The sequence below is a fragment of the Salmo salar genome, chromosome 11, assembly GCF_965601325.2.
Source record: "Salmo salar chromosome 11, fSalSal1, whole genome shotgun sequence".
In the NCBI taxonomy this organism is placed as follows: Eukaryota; Metazoa; Chordata; class Actinopteri; order Salmoniformes; family Salmonidae; genus Salmo; species Salmo salar.
In genome coordinates, this window is record NC_138301.1 from 17,184,308 (window position 1) to 17,205,126 (window position 20,819).

At 42.9% G+C, this 20,819-nt stretch overlaps 1 protein-coding gene across 5 annotated transcripts; it reads left to right on the top strand.

The window, feature by feature from the left end:
• The first annotated feature begins 968 nt into the window (after positions 1–968).
• LOC106562149 (protein GOLM2) lies at positions 969–20,398 on the top strand. 5 transcript variants are annotated; one of them, XM_014126804.3, is made up of 10 exons: positions 969–2,475; positions 12,674–12,728; positions 13,059–13,161; positions 13,320–13,410; positions 13,654–13,759; positions 13,870–13,953; positions 14,059–14,337; positions 15,531–15,677; positions 17,964–18,131; positions 18,994–20,398. In XM_014126804.3, the coding sequence occupies exons 1-10, from the start codon at positions 2,149–2,151 to the stop codon at positions 19,068–19,070; spliced, it is 1,437 nt and encodes a 478-aa protein (XP_013982279.1). In that variant the 5' UTR covers positions 969–2,148; the 3' UTR covers positions 19,071–20,398. The 5 variants fall into 5 exon arrangements, with proteins under 5 accessions (XP_013982279.1, XP_013982281.1, XP_013982280.1 ...); XM_014126806.3 differs by having other exon boundaries at positions 17,964–18,050; XM_014126805.3 differs by having other exon boundaries at positions 13,873–13,953.
• Positions 20,399–20,819: the final 421 nt, after the last annotated feature.

The window sequence follows — 20,819 nt, forward strand, 5'->3', positions numbered from 1 at the left end:
GGCCCCCACCTCTCGGCATAACATTTTAGTGTCCCCCCTCTTGACGGTGGAGGGGGAAAAAATTGTTTTAAAGTTAATTTACTGCAATTCCACACATTTTGCCATAAGGCGTAGAGAAAACGTTGCAGATTTAAAGGTGATTGTCCTGTGTTTTATATGTTTCCATATTATGAGGTTGGTATACTGTGAAATTGTGAACATGATAATGCCATTTTAGTGTAAGAGCAGTTTGAAAAGACCACCAACAATATAGATCTCCTGTGGCTCAGTTGGTAGAGCATGGTATTTGCAACGCCAGCATGGTGTGTGCAATGCCAGGGTTGTGGGTTTGATTCCCACGGGGGGCCAGTACAAAAAAATAAAAAACAAAATGCATGAAATGCAATGTATGTATTCACTACTGTAAGTTGCTCTGGATAAGAGCGTCTGCTAAATGACCAAAATGTTTAAAAAAAATTTACAATGTCAGCCATATTTGGTGTGATAGAGTTTTGGCCTTCCATGGTGAAATCACCATGTGCTAAATTAGTTATTATAAACTGGGCGGTTCGAGGCCTGAATGCAGATTGGCTGACAGCCGTGGAATATCATATATATATATATATATATATATAATTGGTTGGGGCCCCTTAAGTGACCACTTATTTCGCTTATGCATGGAACCGGCCCTTCACACACACACGTTTCCACCCGAGTCAGACACCAGCAGTTTTGATTCCATTGACTTGATGATCCTGAATCATATCATATTTCTGTCCACTGTGTTCTACATTGCCTACGAACACGGAACTTCAGCGCGCTAGAAATCAGAATCCAACACCCCCTCATGATCTGTAAAACCCCGTCCATGTCATTTTTTTCTCATCCAATGTGCTTCCAACTTTGCAAGAACTACCCAATAGAATGTGTTCTTTATTGCAAGACGTATGTCATGATTGGATAATTGCACTGTCACTTTAACCTAACCACGCACCTTGCACGCCTTGGCTACACTTCATAAATCTGAAATTGGTGGTTTGACGAACTAGCCTGTATTGTGTGTCTACATTAGCTAGTCATTTGTTCATGTAACGTTAACTGTCTAACCTGTATAACGATATAGCTAATCACTGTATTCAACGTCGCTTGCGTTTCACATCCACGGGTCAAGAGGCACCAACAACGGAGGATATGCCAGCCAAGCCAAGGTGGAAGTAGCTAAAGTAACCATATCAACAGACAAGACAGGCTCGAGACTATCTTTAGGGGACAGGGGTAAAACAAAACTGGTCGGATTAGGAATCTGACAGCAAACTAGCCAGCTAGTGATGGAAATTGTTATCTATCGGTAAAATAAGCGTTTACCACGTGTAACCTTATTTCAATGAGTCTAGTAGCTAGCTACAAAGAAAGCAATATAGGGTACAAATACGTTATCTTGCGTAGTAGCTCCTAGGATTAGCAGTTAACGGGTAGCAACTACGTTGAATTGCATTGGATATCGCTAGAAAGGTTAGCTAGATTAACGTTTGAATACAGTATGTTCTATATACATATTTAAGATCCATAATCAAGATGTATCATTAGGATGACGATAGTTGCTTTGCAGTGTGTCTGACTAGCACTTTCAGTTACAAGCAACTAGCCAAACCAGTTTGGTACATCTGTGTTAGCGCAGTCAGGTTGCTAACGCGTTAGCTAACTACTGTCGGTTTACGATTTGGTGGATAAATACACTTTTTCTATCTATCTTGAAACGATTCAGGGCCCACCAGAATCGCTCTGATAATTTGACACTGGACTCGTTAGATAGCTAAATAATTTGTCACTTGCGTGCTTGGCTAGTGTTTGTCCACGTTTGCTGTTGCATTTAGGCCACGTCGCTGCAGATGCATTTCATCCACTGACAGCGTCGTTGGATGAATGCAAACAAGACAGGCGACAACTGTGCGGAAGCGGGAAGACGCGTGAATAACTATTCCCCACATTCCCTGACGTTAACTAATGCAAGAAACTCGTTTGGGGTTTGATACAAATGCCTTCTTTATAGACTTTCTCAGTGGCTGTATTTTTGCCGTAATTGAACGGCATGTCAGCTACCCAATTTGTTAACCAGTGGAAGCATAGGCTTTTTTAGTTTTCTAGATCAATTATCGAATACGTTCTGAAATGGTTGGCTTTGGCGCAAACCGAAGAGGAGGCCGTCTCCCTTCCTTCATCCTGATCGCGCTGATGGTGATCATTGCCATACTGTCTTTCAACTACTGGACTGTTTCCAACAAGCAAGGGCGCCTATTGGACGAGTTGGCGGAGGTGCAGACACAGGTGAAGCGGACCGACGCGGCGCGCAGTCGACTGGAGAAGCGCAACTCGGAGCTGATGGTGCAGGTAGACACGCACAGGAAACATATCGATCAGAAGGACGGCGATAACAGCATGCTGGAGGTCAAGCTGCAAGCTCGCGAAGCTCTCATCAAAAAGTGTACGGATGAAAAGGTGGGTAGGACTCGATACTAGATCACTTCATCCATCCGTTGTACCTATGCTTCATAGTTCCTGCAGATCTCAGGCTTATTAACTAACTGTGCCATAGGTTTGACCGGTGGAAAGCAGCCTTGCACCTGCATCCTATTGTTATATTACAGTGGAGGGCAAAACCAATGATGTCAACCTAGTGACACCTACCAACATGGGTAAAGACTGAGCAGTTGAAAGTGGGTTGTCCCAGTGCATTGTCGAGGTTGAACTGACTACCTAAGTGACACCTTTTTTTTTTTTATTTACTTCCTAATTCATGGAATGAGTCTTGATGTCATTTTAAATGTAGGTTAAACTCATAAACAATATTTTAGTTTATCTACTTCAGCTGTGATTCCCATCAGATCCTTTGTATCTCAAAGGTGATTTCAAAAGCCATATCATGTAACAGCTTAACTCATTTTTCCCCTATCACAATAGTGCCTGCTAACCTGGCATTGCAGTTTGCACATTGTTTATTGGTGTTTATTTGTGCACTTATATTAGTCATTTTACGTGAGGTAGTCTCCCTCCCTGCAGACATGGGGGTTATGAGTCCCAGCTGGGTCCTCTCTGCAAGGGCCCATCTGTGTGCCCAATGCTAGGGACCAGCCTCTTTTTACCCTTACTATAGTCAGTTGCCCGCCCCTTTGTCCCAACAGCCTCAATGTATGCTTACGTGCCTCACCAGATTGCATAGGTGTGGAACAGCTGAGGGGGAGGGCCTACCTTTCATTAGCATTCTGCCGTACCCACACGGATGTTTGCTCTTCGGATTGTGTGGGCTAGCCATGCCCAAACCGGATTGTATATTTTAATTACAGCTTATTTCCTGAATGATAATGGGGTCCAACAGTGCAAATCTTCTGTTCAACATGAGGAATGTCGTAGTGTAAGGCCAATCCCAGATATTTCCCGGTGTTAAATCTACTCTTTGTCCCGTATCAGGATCTAATTTTCTGATGTTACCAGTGTTGGGGTTTGGGCGATGTCATCCTTAGTCCTATTGTGATTATGTACCCATAAAACAAGCCCCTATTGCGAACCTCCATTAAAAAAAACGACTGTTGGGCTCTGTAGTGAAATTGAATGCAGCTGGATGAATCATGAGGAAATATAATGTTAAAAGCCTGGGCAGAGGCTAAGTGCAGGCAATGGCAAATGTTTTCGAATATTCCTTTCTGGTGGCGCAGAACAGGTTTGTTTGTGTGTCTGTGTGTGGCGAACACATGATGGAGCAGTGACTGTCTGATGCGGAACGGGCTGTCTTACCATAGTGTGCTAGGTTATAAGCCTAGATCATGGGCTGGATAGAAGCACTCTACAATCTTCAGAATTGATTAATAATTGCTTTATTTCCCCCATAAAATAATAGAAAAATAAACTACATGGTAAGTTTACATGAAGACAAATTGGTGGGACTTGCTTTAACTCTAAGTGTTTTTGTGGTAGTGGAAGAAGTTTAAAATGTTTTACTTAAGGCAAGCAGTTAAATATATATTCAAAGTAAAATTTTGTAAAATAATTGGTCTTGCTTTGATAGACTACACTATCAACCTTATTACTTTGGATTGTGGGGCAGGTAGATCCCATATTTCATCACAAATAACTACACTGACTAGCCTACTACACTTTTATCCACTGTCTTACTACAATACCACAGTGTATATGCAAACTGTAATAGAGTACAGAAAACAAGGAGGCATTGTTGAAGTTTAAAATAAATGTAAAGCTGCAGTATGTTACTTTTTGGCGACCCTGACCAAATTCACATAGAACTGAGTTATAGATTTGTCATTAAAACAATTTTTTAAGAAGTGGTAGATTGGTTCTATGTGCACTATTTCTATGGTTCCAGTTAAGTTGAGTTATTTTGCGTCTTTTACTTTCGGTTTTGTACACCAGCTGAAAATACAATATTTTTGGTTATGGAAAATGTATTTCACAGCAGTTTAGATGGTACAATGGTTCTCTACACTATACTGGCTAATTTTGTGATTGGTTGTAGTTATTGCTGTTTTGATTTCAGATTTGAATATCGGAGAAGTAGACCAAGGTGTCATACCCTTTAACTTTTTATCTATGATGTGTTGTTGGGAAAAGTGGTCAAGGTAGCTGTTTGTCAAAAGTCACATTTGCTCATTAGGTTTTTCTCAAAACGCATACCACCGTGCTCCGAGCCCGCAAACTGGAGCACGGGAGGGTCGGAGTATGAGTCCAAATCAATGTATGCGAAACAGAGCACTTCTCGAATGCGTACTCCGTTTGTAGATATTTTCAAGCATGCATCGACAAGCGTCAACGGAAAGTATGCACAGAAATGTGACGCAACCACGTAATAAATGATGCAACATTTCTTGAAATTAATGGCGGTCATTATTTGAGCTGAAGCGAGAGAAAATACACTGACTTAGGAATTAAATGTTGCTTATTCACATCTTATATGTTGCCTGACAAATGAAAATAGTAATCTTGATACGTTAATAAATACATGCTGTGTTAATTTTGGTATGTTTACCTGCCTACAATACCCACTGTAGTGTGTGTAGATTGCAAGCCCATAGCCCTATTGACTTACGAAACTGGCTAGCTACTACTGTTAGCTAGCCAGATAGCCACGAAGAATTGCTAGCTAGCTTCTATTTGTTTCTATTGTTGCCATTGTCTTGGCTGGGTGGAGGTGCAGCGAGTGCTTCTCAAATGTAATGTTTTATGCGTTCTCCACACTTGTCCTCACAAGAACGTACTCAAGAGAACATCTGAGAGAATGCACTTGAGTGTGGAGCACGGTAGCATGCATATTGACAAACATTCATTTTCTCATGCTTACTGTGCTCCCCCATTGTTATAATTTGAATGTTCTGAAAAGTTTCATGGCAGTTAATTCAACAGTAAAAAGTTGGCTTAATTAGTTTGTTACTAAAATGGCTGTACCTCTTGATTGGTAGTAGATATTTCTGTTAGAGGTCGACCGACTAATCTGCATGGCCGATATGAAAACGGCACTAATTCAAAATAATTGTTAATCGGCCTTTTTGGATGCCGATTACATTGCAATCCATCCAGGCTGACCACCTGTTACGCGAGTGCAGCGTCAAAAGGACCTTGTGGCTGCAATGAGCCAAGGTAAGATGCTAGCTAGTGTTAAACTTATCTTATAAAAAAACAAATCTTCACATAATCACTTGTTAACTATACATGGTTGACGATATTACTAGGTTAACTAGCTTGTCCTGCGTTGCATATAATCAATGCGGCATCTGTTAATTATTCATCGAATCACAGCCTACTTCAACTTTGCCAAACGGGTGACGATTTTAACAAAAGCGCATTTGTGAAAAAGCACCTTCGTTGCAGAAATGTACCTAATCATAAACGTCAATGCCTTTTCTTAAAATCAATACACAGAAGTATATATTTTTAAACCTGCATATTTAGTTATAATAAATGCATGTCAGCAGGCAATATTAACTGGGGAAATTGTCACTTCTCTTGCGTTCAGTGCAAGCAGAGTCGGGGTATATGCAACAGTTTGGGCCGCCTGGCTTGTTGCGAACTGTGTTTCTTCCTAACAAAGACCGTAATTAATTTGCCAGAATTTTACATAATTATGACATAACATTGAAGGTTGTGCAATGTAACAGCAATATTTAGACTTAGGGTTGCCACCCGTTCGACAAAATACGGAATGGTTCCGTATTTTACTGAAAGAATAAATGTTTTATTTTTGAAATGATAGTTTCCGGATTTGACCATTATTAATGACCAAAGGCTCGTATTTCTGTGTGTTTATTCTAATTAAGTCTATGATTTGATAGAGCAGTCTGAGCGGTGGTCAGCAGCAGCAGGCTCGTAAGCATTCATTCAAATAGCACTTTACTGCGTTTGCGAGCAGCTCTTAGCAATTCTTGAAGCACAGCTCTGTTTATGACTTCAAGCCTATCAGCTCCCGAGATTAGGCTGCCAATACTAAAGTGCCTATAAGAACATCCAATAGTCGAAGGTATATGAAATTCAAATGGTATAGAGAAATAGTCGACGCGTCATAACTCAAACCTAAAACTTCTTAACTGGGAATATTGAACCACCAGCTTTCATATGTTCTGAGCAAGGAACTTAAACGTTAGCTTTTTTACATGGCACATATTGCACTTTTACTTCCTTCTCCAACACTGTTTTTGCATTATTTAAACATGTTTCATTATTTATTTGAGACTAAATAGATTTTATTTATCTATTATATTAAGTTAAAATGGTTTCATTCAGTATTGTTGTAATTGTCATTATTACATATATAAAAAAATCGGCCTATTAATCGGTATCAGCTTTTCTTTGGTCCGCCAATAATCGGTATCGGAGTTGAAAAATCATAATCGGTCGACCTCTAATTTCTGTTCTTATTTCCAGATTTGAATAGCAGAGAAGTAGAGGAATATTTCATACCTCTTAACTTTTTGTCAGTTCGGAAAGTGGTCAAAACCGCAGTTAAAAAAATTATACAAAAAGTTGTTGATGCGGTTACTAAAACGGCTGTATTGTTTAATCTCTACAAGATATTTCTGTTCCAGATTTGAGTAGCAGAGAAGTAGACAAAGCTGTCATACCCTATAACATTTTGACCACTTTACCAATAAATTAGACAAAGTAGCTGATTTGTGTCAAGTTATGTTTACAGTAAATGTGAAGTCATGATGCCACAATGGGGTGCTTTAGCCCATACAGTGCCTTCAGAAAGTATTCACACCCCTTGACTTTTTCCACATTTTGTTATAAAGTGGGATTAAAAGGATTTAATTGTCTTTTTTTTGTCAACGATCTACACAAAATACTCTGTCATAGTGGAAGAAAAATTCTAACATTAATGAATACTTATCTTGATTAGATAAGTATTCAACCCCCTGAGTCAATGCATGTTAGGATCACCTTTGGCAGTGATTACAACTATAGTCTTTCTGGGTACGTCTTAGAGCTTTGCACACCTGGATTGTAGTATATTTGCACAATTTATTCTTCAAGCTCTGTCAAGTTGGTAGTTGATCATTGCTAGACAGCCATTTTCAAGTCTATTCAGTTTCTTTTGATCCTTAAACTCCCCAGTCTTTGCCGATGACAAACATACCCATAACATGATACAGCCACCACCATGCTTGAAAATATGAAGAGTGGTACTCAGTGATGTTGTTGGATTTGCCCCAAAGATAACACTTTGCATTCCTTACATAAAGTAAAAACAAATAGCCAAATTTCTTAGCAATTTTACTTTAGTGCCCTACTGTTCCTTCTTTACACTCTGTCATTTAGGTTAATATTGTGGAGTAACTACAATGTTGTTGATCCATCCTCAGTTTTCTCTTATCACAGCCATTAAACTCTAACTGTTTTAAAGTCACCATTGGCCTCATGGTGAAATCTCAGTGGTTTCCTTCCTCTCCGGCAACTGAGTTAGGAAGGACGTCTGTATCTTTGTAGTCACTGAGTGTATTGATACACCATCCAAAGTGTAATTAATCACTTCGCCATGCTCAAAGGGATATTTTCACCCATCTACCAATGGGTGCCCTTGTTTGAAATGCACTACTCGATTGATGGACCTTACAATTATTTGTATGTGTGGGGTACAGAGATGAGGTAGTTATTTCAAAATCCTATTAAACACTATTCCACACAAGTGTCCATGCAAGTTGTGTGACTTTTGTTGAGCACATTTTTATTCCTGAATTTATTTAGGCTTGCCATAACAAAGGGGTTGAACTCTTATTGACTCAAGACATTTAAGCTTTTCATTTTTAATTAATTTAAAAAAGTCAACATAAAACCACTGTGTGTAGGCCAGTGACACAAAATGGAAATCTAATCCATTTAAAAATTAGGCTATAACACAACAAAATGAATGAATCAAGGGGTGTGAATACTTTCTGAAGACACTAACATATTTATTGAAATAGGCAAATATTGTCTCATTCATAGCTCAGAGCGTAAGAATTTCACTTTACCCTGCGGTTACATCTGCGACCCTGTGTGTGTGACTAATAAACTATCTAGGCTAAATTGTCTGTCATGACATCATCCATCGATCGATTGACATCATGATATCGTAGTATCGCCCAACCCTAACCAGCATCCTGTTCTACTCTGTTCTTCCTCTGCAGGTGTTCCACTCCTCTGTCAACTCCACTACCAAGGACAGAGTGTGTTAGCAACTGTCAGTCACACACCATATCAGGAATGGGATTTGAGTTACGGTGGTGGTGGTGGTAGTAGTAATCAAGCTGTATTAGTATAACCTAGTTATGCCAATACTCCTCTCATGTTAGTACTGCTGAAGGATAGAGAAGCAACACAATGTAAATATCTGAGGTGTTTTGCTTTAATGTTTCCGTCTCCGTCTCCACATCTGCAGTGTGCTTTGTGGGTGCCTAGAAAGAGCACTGTTATTTTCCACACAGCAGCTTTGGTGGAGAGACTGTGAACCACTCAGTGTCTCTCTCTTCAGGGAAGGTGACAGCATGAAGCTTTTATCTCCACAATGGCTGACATTGATGCTGTAATTACTGACACTCCTCTTCTGTGCGTTCTGCCTCATTAAAGTTCTGAGTCCCTCTTTGTGTGGATTTGATTCAAGCTCTTGGATCTCCCTGGAGAATCCACCCCTGGGATTTGATTGGTGGCTAGTGACAACTGATAGACTGTGAATCTCATTTGTGGTGGAGGAGTTTGTCTCTGGGACAGTCATATAGAGGTGCCCGACTGGATACTATTCCCTCCTTAGCCTATAAATAACGCTTCCTTCAGCCCCTATGCCACACAGCTATGAAATGTTTCGTGACTGGGCCAATGGAGCTATCAGAGAGACTCTGCTTTGGGAGAGACTAGTATTGGATTGCACATATGGGCCAGGGGGCAGGCAAACAAAGTAGGCATCTCTTTTGACATGTGGTTACTTGCCACCTGGGAAGGGTAGTCCCAGCCAGGCATCCCCTTGGTGTCTGCACCATGCTCAAATTGATTTGGTTTCTCCACGCTGGGTTTGATGTTTGTCTTTTGATGTTAATTTCATGCATCGAGGGTGTAGAATACAGTAGGTCTATGAAGCTCCTAGGTTTGATGGTTGTTTGCCTGTGTTTTTAGCAGCTGTAATCTCCTGTCCTTACACTGGTGACAGTTTTGCTCATTCTGAGTGGTTATATGTTTGGCTGGGCCGTAGAGACTTCGTCAAACCCCAGATAAGGGAGATGGCGTAATTGGGTGGAGGGCAGAGGAGCCTGTCTGGATCAGTCGGGCTCAGGAGGACAGAACTCTCTCTCGTCTGACAGATTCTCACTCCGTCTGCGGCCTCTCAGCCACTGACCTGACTGGACCTATATGGCCTGTGCTGGATTTTGGACAGCTTGAGTGCTTTCAATTAGATATGCTTTGGTATATTCAAAAAGATGGTTATTGCAAATGTGTGATGTACCACATCTAACAAGTATTATTGTTTTATATCGTGAATGCATTTACTTTGCATGGTAGAGGAGAGGATAACAGCTCCCTCTGTGACTAGTACATATTAATGAGGAGCGCTGCGATGATGGCTCCCTCTTCATGTCACTGGGCAACACTGGGTGCTGAGCCGTCCTTTTATTGTGGTCAAGGTAGGGGGAGGGGAAAGACGGGACAAAGGAAAGCAAACTGGACAAATTAGGATTTCGTCTCCTTTTGAAATATAACCATTGCACAATTAGACATGAAACTGAACACAGGATGTATGCATAAATTAAGCTCACAATGCCTTTGTAATCAATCCAGATACAGCATGTTTTTATTTATGTAGAGCACAGAACGCAAATACCTAATCTTATTTGGTGTAGCATAATGTTGCCACACCCTCGCCACTTTTTATTTTTACGATGTTCTATTATGTTCAATACAAAGGTAACTGTATACATAAATACACCTTAATACAGCTCAGGTGTGTGGCCACATAGGCTAATCGTCAAACGTGCGCATATGAACACAAATGTGCAGAATACAGATGCCAGACAAGGAAACACTTAATGTTCTCTGTCCCTATAAGCATGCACAAATAGTGCCCCAGGGATGGCCCTCCTCGGTTTCTCTCCCAGCTGCATTTCACATTCACCTCCTCCCTTCAGTCTCCTGAGATCAAACGCCTGCACCCCTCCCGCTGTTCCCTAAATCTACCTCAAAGCCACAGCCGCTCTCCTCTGGTTGAGGCAACAATAACACTTGAGATTGAATTGTCTTTGTACATGTATGAAAATAAATTGAATAACCCCTTAGCCAGTCAGTGTGTCGTAATGGGCCAATAGCACATTGTTCTGACTAAGGTGGTTTCACTCTAAGCGGTCTGGGGGTGTATTATGAATTTCCTGATGCACAGAAGAGCAGTCACAGAAAATCAATCCAGTTTATTACAAGTTGCAACAGGGAGACACCTCGAACACAGAAGCAGAGAAAATGTCCAACTGGCCTTCTCTGAGACGGCCCTTATCCTAAACAGCAGCCAACGGTTCTGTAAACCCGAGAGGCTATTAGGAAGTCAAAACAAAAGGCATGGACTTGGTCAGCTGCTACAGAATCAGTGTTTCACAGAATACAATCGCATCAATCGCTATCAACAGATATGAGTTTAATCCATAGTATACATCATCCAGTTTAGTGGCATCAACAGAACACTAGAAGCCATTTCAAATCAAATTGTATTAGTCACATGTGCTGAACACAACAGTGAAATGCTTACTTACCAGCACCTAACCAACAATGCAGTTTCAAAAATACAAGTAGTTAAAGAGCAGAAGTAAATAACAATAGTGAGACTATATACAGGGGGTACCGGTTAGTTGAGGTAATATGTCAAGATAAGAGTAGCAGCAGCGTAAAAGAGGGGAGGGGGGGGGCACTGCAAATAGTCTATTACAGAAAGAATGTATAAATATGCTAAACATTGTTAATCACTCCAAATGTGAACTTATTCATCTTAAATATTCCTATTCCAGTGAGCCAAAGATGTGTTCAGCTTAGAGCTCTATCAGGCTTCATTATGAAGAGGAGACGAGATCTAATGAAGGCTGCTGCTCTGTGGTCTGTTCTGACTGCCTCAGCCTGGCTGTCCCCAAGGATCTCTCATCCATCTAATCTGACTCAATATGTGGCTGCAGATGGTCCTCCAGTCACTCGGGCTGGTCAGATGCAATGAATGAGATGGAGTCTTTTGCAAGCAGACTTTTCACTCGGGACCTTTTATGCAGCTAGATATCTGTTGCCAAGCTGACATTTGAAATACTATTGCATCTGAACATAGTATAAAAATGATATCTTTCCAGTCAGGCTAGTTCAGCCATGTAACGCTTTAGATGTCCTGTTAAACCGGTTGTATTTGGCATTAGGACTGTTACATACGCCTCTTGAAGGGAACGCAACACCCTGCTACATCTCAACTCCCCGTGGAGTGAAAATAGTATGTGATCGTAGGTGCTGGGAAGGACGACAGAGGCAGAGAAAAAGACCGTATACAGGAAATGTATTATCCCTTAACACGGTAATGTGGGGAAAAGGGGTTGGACGGAACCAAAGAGTAAAAGTTAGTCCCTCTCCTTCCTTACCTGCCTTCCTGCCTAACCTTAAGCACCACCTGGCGCGCTAACCAAAATACAGCCGGTGGTCCGCCCAGGTCTTACCTGGTGTGCATAGATTAAATACGACGGGTTATGTATGCCCGCATGCCTCTCACCTAAACACTCCCAAGGTGCCTTCCCCCTTCCCCCCTGGGAACAAATGAAACAGAATACTTTCAGTGAAAACCCTAAGCCCTATTGGCATACACATACCTCTGAAGGAGCGGCTACAAAATAATATCAACAAAACTTTCACTGCACACCACAACAACCAACACAGGACATCAAAAATAAGCTATTTTCTCTGACAAAGGAACACTGTTTTGTATCAAGCTGGAGAAGGAGTTGGTTATTGACGAGACGGCTGTATCCCCTGACGAAAGGGAGGGGGTCAGCGCTCCAATCAGCGACGGGGCCAACCAATCAGCTGCTTCAGGAAGCCATTTCCTGAAATGCACACACTTACAAACCCACAACCCAGAAACTGAGGAATGTAACAATGACCATAAAGGGTTCTGGTGACCTTTCCTTGGACTGATGTTCTTTTCTCTCCTTTCCAGATGAAGGTGCAGGGTGATGTCACAGCACAGATGTCAGAGATTGTGAGGCTGAAAGGTAAGAGCAGACACTGGCCAGCAGAGGGCACATTTCTGTTGGAGTCTTGTGGCTAGGCTAGCAGAAAGCGGTATGGGTTTGTATTACCATAGTGCCTGGAGCAGTAACAGCAGCTTGCTTAATGCTGTTAAAACATCTTATCTCAAGTGTCCCATGTGCCAAGTGAACTCTAATGCATACAGATTTGCAATGTTGTCAATCCTAGTTTCTTTATTGAACGATTGTTCAACACTAAAGCTATAGCCTAATATCACTACATGGTTGAAATTGCATTCGTTCATAGAATATGAACTCTAAGGTTATATTGTGTGTTATTTGGGGGGGGTGTAGAGCAGCTGAAGGAGCTGAAACAGGAGTTTATGAGGCAGGAGATCCAGCTGAGGGAGGTGAAGAAGAACAGCACCAACTTGGAGAGGAAGCTGGAGTATGAGAGGTAGAGAGAATGAACTCTCAACACATCTTTCATGTTTTTGCTCTAGGCTCTCAAAATCACAGCAAAGTTCAGGTTATTGAATTCTGACAAGAGCTTTGTTGCTTTTCTCTCTGTGAATTTTTTTATTTGTTTTTTGTCTAACCAATTGTGTGTGATAGTTTGCAGTGTGGGCGTCAAATCACACAACTAATGGATGAGCATGAAAAAGCTAAAAAGACCCTGGAGGAGGAGGCGGTGAAGCTGAGAAAGGTGAGGCCCTCTGTCAGAGCACCTAGTCATGATGTCCCTGCCTTTCCTTCCCCTGTAATGTAAGTTGTCTACCACCCCCTGCTGGTGTTCATAGATCATACACTCCGTGGATTATACTTTGTCCTGGATGTCAGCAGCTCTGCACTTAGTCATTGTGACTTTTTTACTTACCCAGCAATAGTGAAGGTGATTATATTCATCTCTCCCCTCTGTCTTTTTCTCTGTCCCTCCCTCCCTCTGCAGAGTGTGCTGGATATCAGGAAGGTCGGAGCTGCAGAAGGAGGGACTGAGGTGGAGACAGCAGGAGAGCACCCAACTGTGGCCACACGCCGAGACACTGACCTCAAAGGTAACATTACAACCAGCTCATATTGCCACGTTCTGCCTCTGTAATGTTTCAGAGCTAACCCACCCTCTCTCCCTCCACCCCATCCATTCTCTCTCTCCCTCCTGGGATAGAAGGTTTGGGCAAGCCTGGCAGTGATGCTGGCATGCCTGGTATTGAGGACAGTGAAGTGGGAAAAATAGATGACGTGCAATTTGGTGAGTATTTATTCTCTCTGGTTATTCTACTTTTGATAACGATTCTGGCTGTAAGATTAGTGTCAAATTTCAACTGGAACTGTCCTCCCCTCTCATTCTCTCCAGCCCTGAAGAAGCCAGCCATCACCCAGAACCACATAGAGATACCTGATACTGGGTTAAGAGAGGTGGGGGCCGGTGAGGGGGCTGGTCGAGACCCCTCTCTGGACCGGCCTGTGCTCCAGATCCAGGACAGGGTCCTAGGGCTGGGGATGGAGGGACTAGCGGGGGCCCTCCAGCAGCAGCCCCCCCAGGCGGTGGCAGACAGACCCATCCTCTTTGATGAGGACAACAAGGCAGCCATCCAGGCAGATGAGTTCGGAGAGCAGCACAGACAGCTTAGAGGTATGTCAACTCACACTCCACACACTCCATATTTGCATTTTCAGTTCACTTGATTAGTTTTGCTGCCCAGGGACAAAGCCACTTATTTAGAGCAGGAACGCTTTAGTGGTGACTTGTTATTGTGCGTCTGTCATTAAGTTTGAGACCTGAGGCCATGGCCTGGGTACTCAATCAATCAAATGTATTTATAAAGCCCTTTTTACATCAGCCAATGTCACAAAGTGCTGTACAGAAACCCAGCCTAAAACCCCAAACAGCAAGCAATGCAGATGTAGAAGCACGGTGGCTAGGAAAAACTCCCTAGGCAGGCCGAAACCTAGAAAGAAACCTACAGGAACCAGGCTCTGAGGGGCAGCCAGTCATCTTCTGGCTGTACCGGGTGGAGATTATAACAGAACATGGCCAAGATGTTCAAATGTTCATAGATGACCAGCAGGGTCAGATAATAATAATCACAGTGGTTGTAGAGGGTGCAACAGGTCAACACCTCAGGAGTAAATGTCAGTTGGCTTTTCATAGCCGATCATTCAGAGTTAGAGACAGCAGGTGTGGTAGAGGGGGTCTAAAACAGCAGGTCCGGGACAAGGTAGCACGTCCGGTGAACAGGTCAGGGTTCCATAGCCGCAGGCAGAACAGTTGAAACTGGAGCAGCAGCATGACCAGGTGGACTGGGGACAGCAAGGAGTCATCAGGCCAGGTAGGGGAGGTTAGGGGGAGAGAGAATAAATATATATTTAAATTCACACCGGATGAGACAGGAGAAATACTGCTCTGACTGGGCTCTTAATGGCTGTACAGCAGAGGCCCTGCTGCTCTTGGCCTCTCCAACTCCACACTAGCTGCTATAAAACGTGAGCCATGCTGGCTTCCTGTTTTCAGATTTTTTTTTTTCATGGATTGTTTGTGTAGAAAATGGAGGGAAACGTATCATTGGCGCAGTGCTCTGACAGCCTGTCTTTTTAAAGGTGACTCATCCTTTTCTCCCGGAGATTGAAACATGCTCCTTCAGACTGTAGGCTATCTCTCTGAAGGAGCATGTTCCATACTACAGGAGAGAGTGCACCCTAAACCTCTCTCCTATTGTACATTACAAATGAAAAGCCCAAAAGGGATAACCACATTTCAGGTGAAATATTTCTAACGGGGAAAAAAGTCATTATTAATGCTACCTCTGGTTCGCTGTCTCCTTTAAGCTCCTGCCAATGTGATGAAAGCAGATGGTGTACAGAGGAAAGGGGCAGGACTGCCTCTGCCTCCTAACCCCGCCCAGGTGCCCAACCCTATAGAACCTCGGCATGCCAGAGACCCCAAGCCTGCTGAGCCCCTGCGTCACCGACAGAGTGAGTGCCTCCAAAGGCTGGTGGGGATGGGCGGGGGAGACTGAGTACCTCTCAGTACACAGGAGATGTGACACATGGAGACTGTGGTTGTGTCTTTACTCTTTACCTTTAGCAGCAGTGTCCCAGTAAGAAAAGCTTCTCTCACTTGCAGGTGTGTCAAGGTTACAACATAACCTTTACAATTACGGAAGCTATTTTTGAACGCGCTCTACAGTCCGAGCCCTATCTAGAGTTTCTTTCTCAACGCTGCGTTAGGTCTACTATAAGTGGTTGCCTTCCCTAGCTATCAGGGTTTTAACAAACCTTCAACACTGCTCATAAAGTCATGCATATTAGAGGTGCTGTCGCCACAGACTGAAAGAGAGAGATGGCCAGATGTCAGAGTGTACACAGTGGGAGAGGCCGCCTGACTTCAAGGGTCTCAGGGTGTTCCTTCCTGCTGCCTGCCTGGCTTCAGCTCTCCTCCCTCCCTCCCTTCGCTGCCTACTTTCCAAACAATACCACAACCAGCTGCCCTGCCAGCTACCCCTCTCCTTGCTTCATCTTCACACTCTGCACCACACATACACACACTCGTCATGTTTTCCACCAAGTTTCTTTACACATATCACTTCATTGCCAATGACTCTTTTGTCCCCCAAAACTCCCCTTAAACATATTTTTATTTATTTTATTTCACCTTTATTTAACCAGGTAGGCAAGTTGAGAACAAGTTCTCATTTACAACAGCGACCTGGCCAAAATAAAGCAAAGCAGTTTGACATATAACAACAGAGTTACACATGGAGTAAAACAAACATACAGTCAATAATACAGTAGGAAAATAAGTCTATATACAATGTGAGCAAATGAGGTGCGATAAGGGAGGTAAAGGCAGTAAATAGGCCATGGTGGCAAAGTAAATACAATATAGCAATTAAAACACTGGAATGGTAGTTTTGACAGTAGATGAGTGTGCAAAGGAGCTAAATAAATAAATAAATACAGTAGGGGAAGAGGTAGTTGTTTGGGCAATATACAGGTGCAGTGATCCGTGAGCTGCTCTGACAGCTGGTGCTTAAAGCTAGCGAGGGAGATGAGTGTTTCCAGTTTCAGAGATTTTTGTAGTTCGTTCCAGTCATTGGCAGCAGAGAACTGGAAGAAGAGGCGACCAAAGGAGGAATTGGCTTTGGGGGTGACCAGTGAGATATACCTGCTGGAACGCGTGCTACGGGTGGGTGCTGCTATGGTGACCAGCGATAAGGCGGGACTTTACCTAGCAGGGTCTTGTAGATGACCTGGAGCCAGTGGGTTTGGTGACGAGTATGAAGCGAGGGCCAGCCAACGAGAGCGTACAGGTCGCAGTGGTGGGTAGTATATGGGGCTTTGGTGACAAAACGCATGGCACTGTGATAGACTGCATCCAATTTGTTGAGTAGGGTGTTGGAGGCAATTTTTAAATGACATTGCCAAAGTCGAGGATCGGTAGGATAGTCAGTTTTACGAGGGTACGTTTGGCAGCATGAGTGAAAGATGCTTTGTTGCGAAATAGGAAGCCAATTCTAGATTTAACTTTGGATTGGAGATGTTTGATGTGAGTCTGGAAGGAGAGTTTAGTCTAACCAGACACCTAGGTAGTTGTCCACATATTCTAAGCCAGAACCGTCCAGAGTAGTGATGCTGGACGGGCGGGCAGGTGCAGGCAGCGATCGGTTGAAGAGCATGCGTTTAGTTTTACTTGTATTTAAGAGCAGTTGTAGGCCACGGAAGGAGAATTGTATGGCATTGAAGCTCGTCTGGAGGGTTGTTAAGTGTCCAAAGAAGGGCCAGAAGTATACAAAATGGTGTCGTCTGCGTAGAGGTGGATCAGACTCACCAGCAGCAAGAGCGACATCATTGATATATACAGAGAAGAGAGTCGGCCCAAGAATTGAACCCTGTGGCACCCCCATGAACTGCCAGAGGCCCGGACAACAGGCCCTCAGATTTGACACACTGAATTCTGTCAGAGAAGTAGTTGGTGAACCAGTCGAGGCAATCATTTGAGAAACCAAGGCTGTTGAGTCTGCCGATGAGGATGTGGTGATTGACAGTCGAAAGCCTTGGCCAGGTCAATGAATACACTATGCCTCCCTCCCATACCTTTACAGTCCAACACATCACTACCTCCTTCAGTCCATCTGATCCCCTCCGTTTCTTAGTTTCATCATCCTCACTTTCATACTCTCTCCAACCTTTCTCTTGTGACTCTGTCACAATCTCTTTGCTTCCCTCCCTTCCTGATGGGGCCCTTCTCTGCCTCTACAGGCCGTTTCTTTGATGAGAACGAGTCCCCTGTAGATCCGCAGCACGGCTCTAAGCTGGCGGACTACAATGGGGACGATGGGAACGTGGGTGAGTACGAGGCGGACAAGCAGGCCGAGCTGGCCTACAATGAGGAAGAGGATGGTGATGGTGGGGAGGAAGACGTCCAAGGTGAGCCAGGCCAGGGGTCTTCAAGTCCAGCTGTATCACCATTTCTCCCTCCTCCACTCCTGCTGTCCCTGCATTAGACCGAGTACCACCAGCTCGGCCAGAGCTCACAGCACCCTGAGTTACCCACCATTCCTGTCTCAGGAACATCCATAACCAACCGCCCCTCAGGGTCTAAGCCTGAGGACTGTTCAGTGGGTCATTTAGACTGGAGGACAAGCCTCCCATCATTGTATACCACAATAAAACCCTACCTCTACATGTGGTGGGGGGGGGGGGCACTTCTCCCCCTCAGTGACTTATGGTTCTTTGACTCCACTCCAATGTCTGCATGCCTCATCCAGCTGTGCGCTTCCCCACTATCTGTGCTCCACCACCTGTTTGTGCCCATTGGTCATCTGTGTACACCTGCAGTAGATCGATAGATGCTGTGTTTGGGTAGTACTTGAAGTTTTAAATGCATGTGCGTTCTTTTCTTATCATTATTGTACGGCTGTCATTCATTTCTCCACGACGGGTTAGGTTGTGAAGTGTTTTGTGTTACCCTTTTAATGGAACAGATTTCCATGTAGGTCCTTATTCCTTAATCACTTAACCACTTGATCTTGACATTTATAACAGCTATTGTTGTCCCTGCTATTGAAAATGCCATTGATTTTAATAGGCTACTGTGATAACAAAGTAGCGTTAGGAATTCTATGGCCAATATGGGACCAGACTAATACGTACAGTATGATGCTCTTCTATGCAGCATTCCTAATGATAATCTTTTAGATTTAAAAAGGAAACCCCATCTAGCAAATGTAATTTAGGGATGAGAGAGATGACTACTCCCTGATTTGTTCTGTCGTCAATCTCCTTTCAGATGATGAAGATCGAGACATGCAGGGAGACCGGGCGGTGGACTATGGGAAGAGACGTCAAGCCATCGACATTCTGTAAACCTTGTCAACTTGCTCTTGGATCTGGGATAGAACATTCTAACAAAAGCGTTTATTCCTCTGCATTGTTTCAATGGTGCTACAGATGTCATTCTTAGGACTGGTTGAAATCATGACGTCGTTTTAGGTGCATCTCTTATGGCGATGGACTATTCTGAAGACACGATTACAGATTATTATTCCATGAAGCAGTTTGACCTAAAACCATGTATCATTGAATCTATAAAACAGTTCATGATCTCATTCTGTGCAGCCGTTGACTTGCAACTATTTGTTTTATAAGTTATTTGGTATTAGAATTCCTTAACGATTACAATGATATAATGTACAAGAGTGCTATACAGTGTACATTTGTTTTTTTCATGACAGATTATGAATACTTTTATTTTGTTTACTAATTTGAATGAACTGTCAGCCGCAAGAATAGACAGAAGTGGTCTGGAAGAGACAGTTTGGGCCAGAACCTCGCTGTCTTGGATGACTCTGCTGACCCGGTGACCTAGACTTGCAGGCATGGCATGTTGCTTGAAATGATCAATGACTTTAATTTGACTTGTCTTTTACCTAAAAAGGAATATGTTTCCCTTTGATTTCGGACAGCTGTTGCTTGATAAAGAAAAAAACCTGAACTATTGCTCCAAACTGTGTCAATGAATTTGACAGGACGGTTTCTTTGGCACATTCTCTCGTATTGTTGGACTCTTGTATGAACGCCCACACTTCGAACACAGCTGTGCCAACCAACGCAGCGCTTATGCCAAGGACTTCTCATGGCTTCTTAAACCTATTTGTTCACCTTATTTGTGTCACAGACAACTCTCCAAAGTGCTCATTCTGTCTTACAATTATGCTGTTGCTATTCATGCATGTAATCTTTATTAATCAACCTGAAGAACGTCTTGAAGCTGGAGGCAATACTTAGACCAGTTTAGAATTAGGAATCCTGTGGAAGACTAAATGCACATCTGTCCTGCTATTATGAATGGACTACAGTAGGCATAGATGTACATATTTGAACTGTTTCTATTTTAACTGTAGGACTTGGGACTATTCTTCCTTTTGAATAATAAGCATAAAATCAGTTGTGTGTTTTAAAAGTTGGTGATTTTCATATGGAAGGTCGGCATATTGAATGTACGCTGCTGATGTTTAGTTTTTCAAGATCATAATGTAATTAAGATATTTGGGTAGTTAATTGTTACAACTGTGCAATTTAGATGCTAATGGGTAAACTGTGGAAGCAGTCAGTCTGTTCCGAGCTAAGCTTTCCCTCAAATTCCGTGTTACTAATCTGCTGGGGATTATTAAAAACTGTTGGTATCATTGTGATCTTGGGTAATTCATTTATCATTTCATACTGAAGAATAAATAATTACTTGTATCAATAATGAACACTTAATAATGAAACAATTGTTTCTGTTTGCCCCTGAATGCCTTTTGCTCCATGATTTTGTTAAAATATATTTTGTTCTCTGTAACCTGTTGGGAATGTGCATGTGAACTGGACTTTACCTGAAAATGTGACTGATTGGCAATGGGAAAACTGCATGTGATTCTGGCAGGGATGCTGACTCCAATGTTTCCCACAGTTGTGTCAAGTTGGTTGGATGTCCTTTGGGTGGTGGACCATTCTTGATACACACTGGAAACTGTTGATCCTGAAAAACCCATCAGCGTTGGCGTTCTTGACACAAACTGTTGCGCCTGGCACCTACTAGCATATCCTGTTCAAAGTCACTCAAATGTTTAT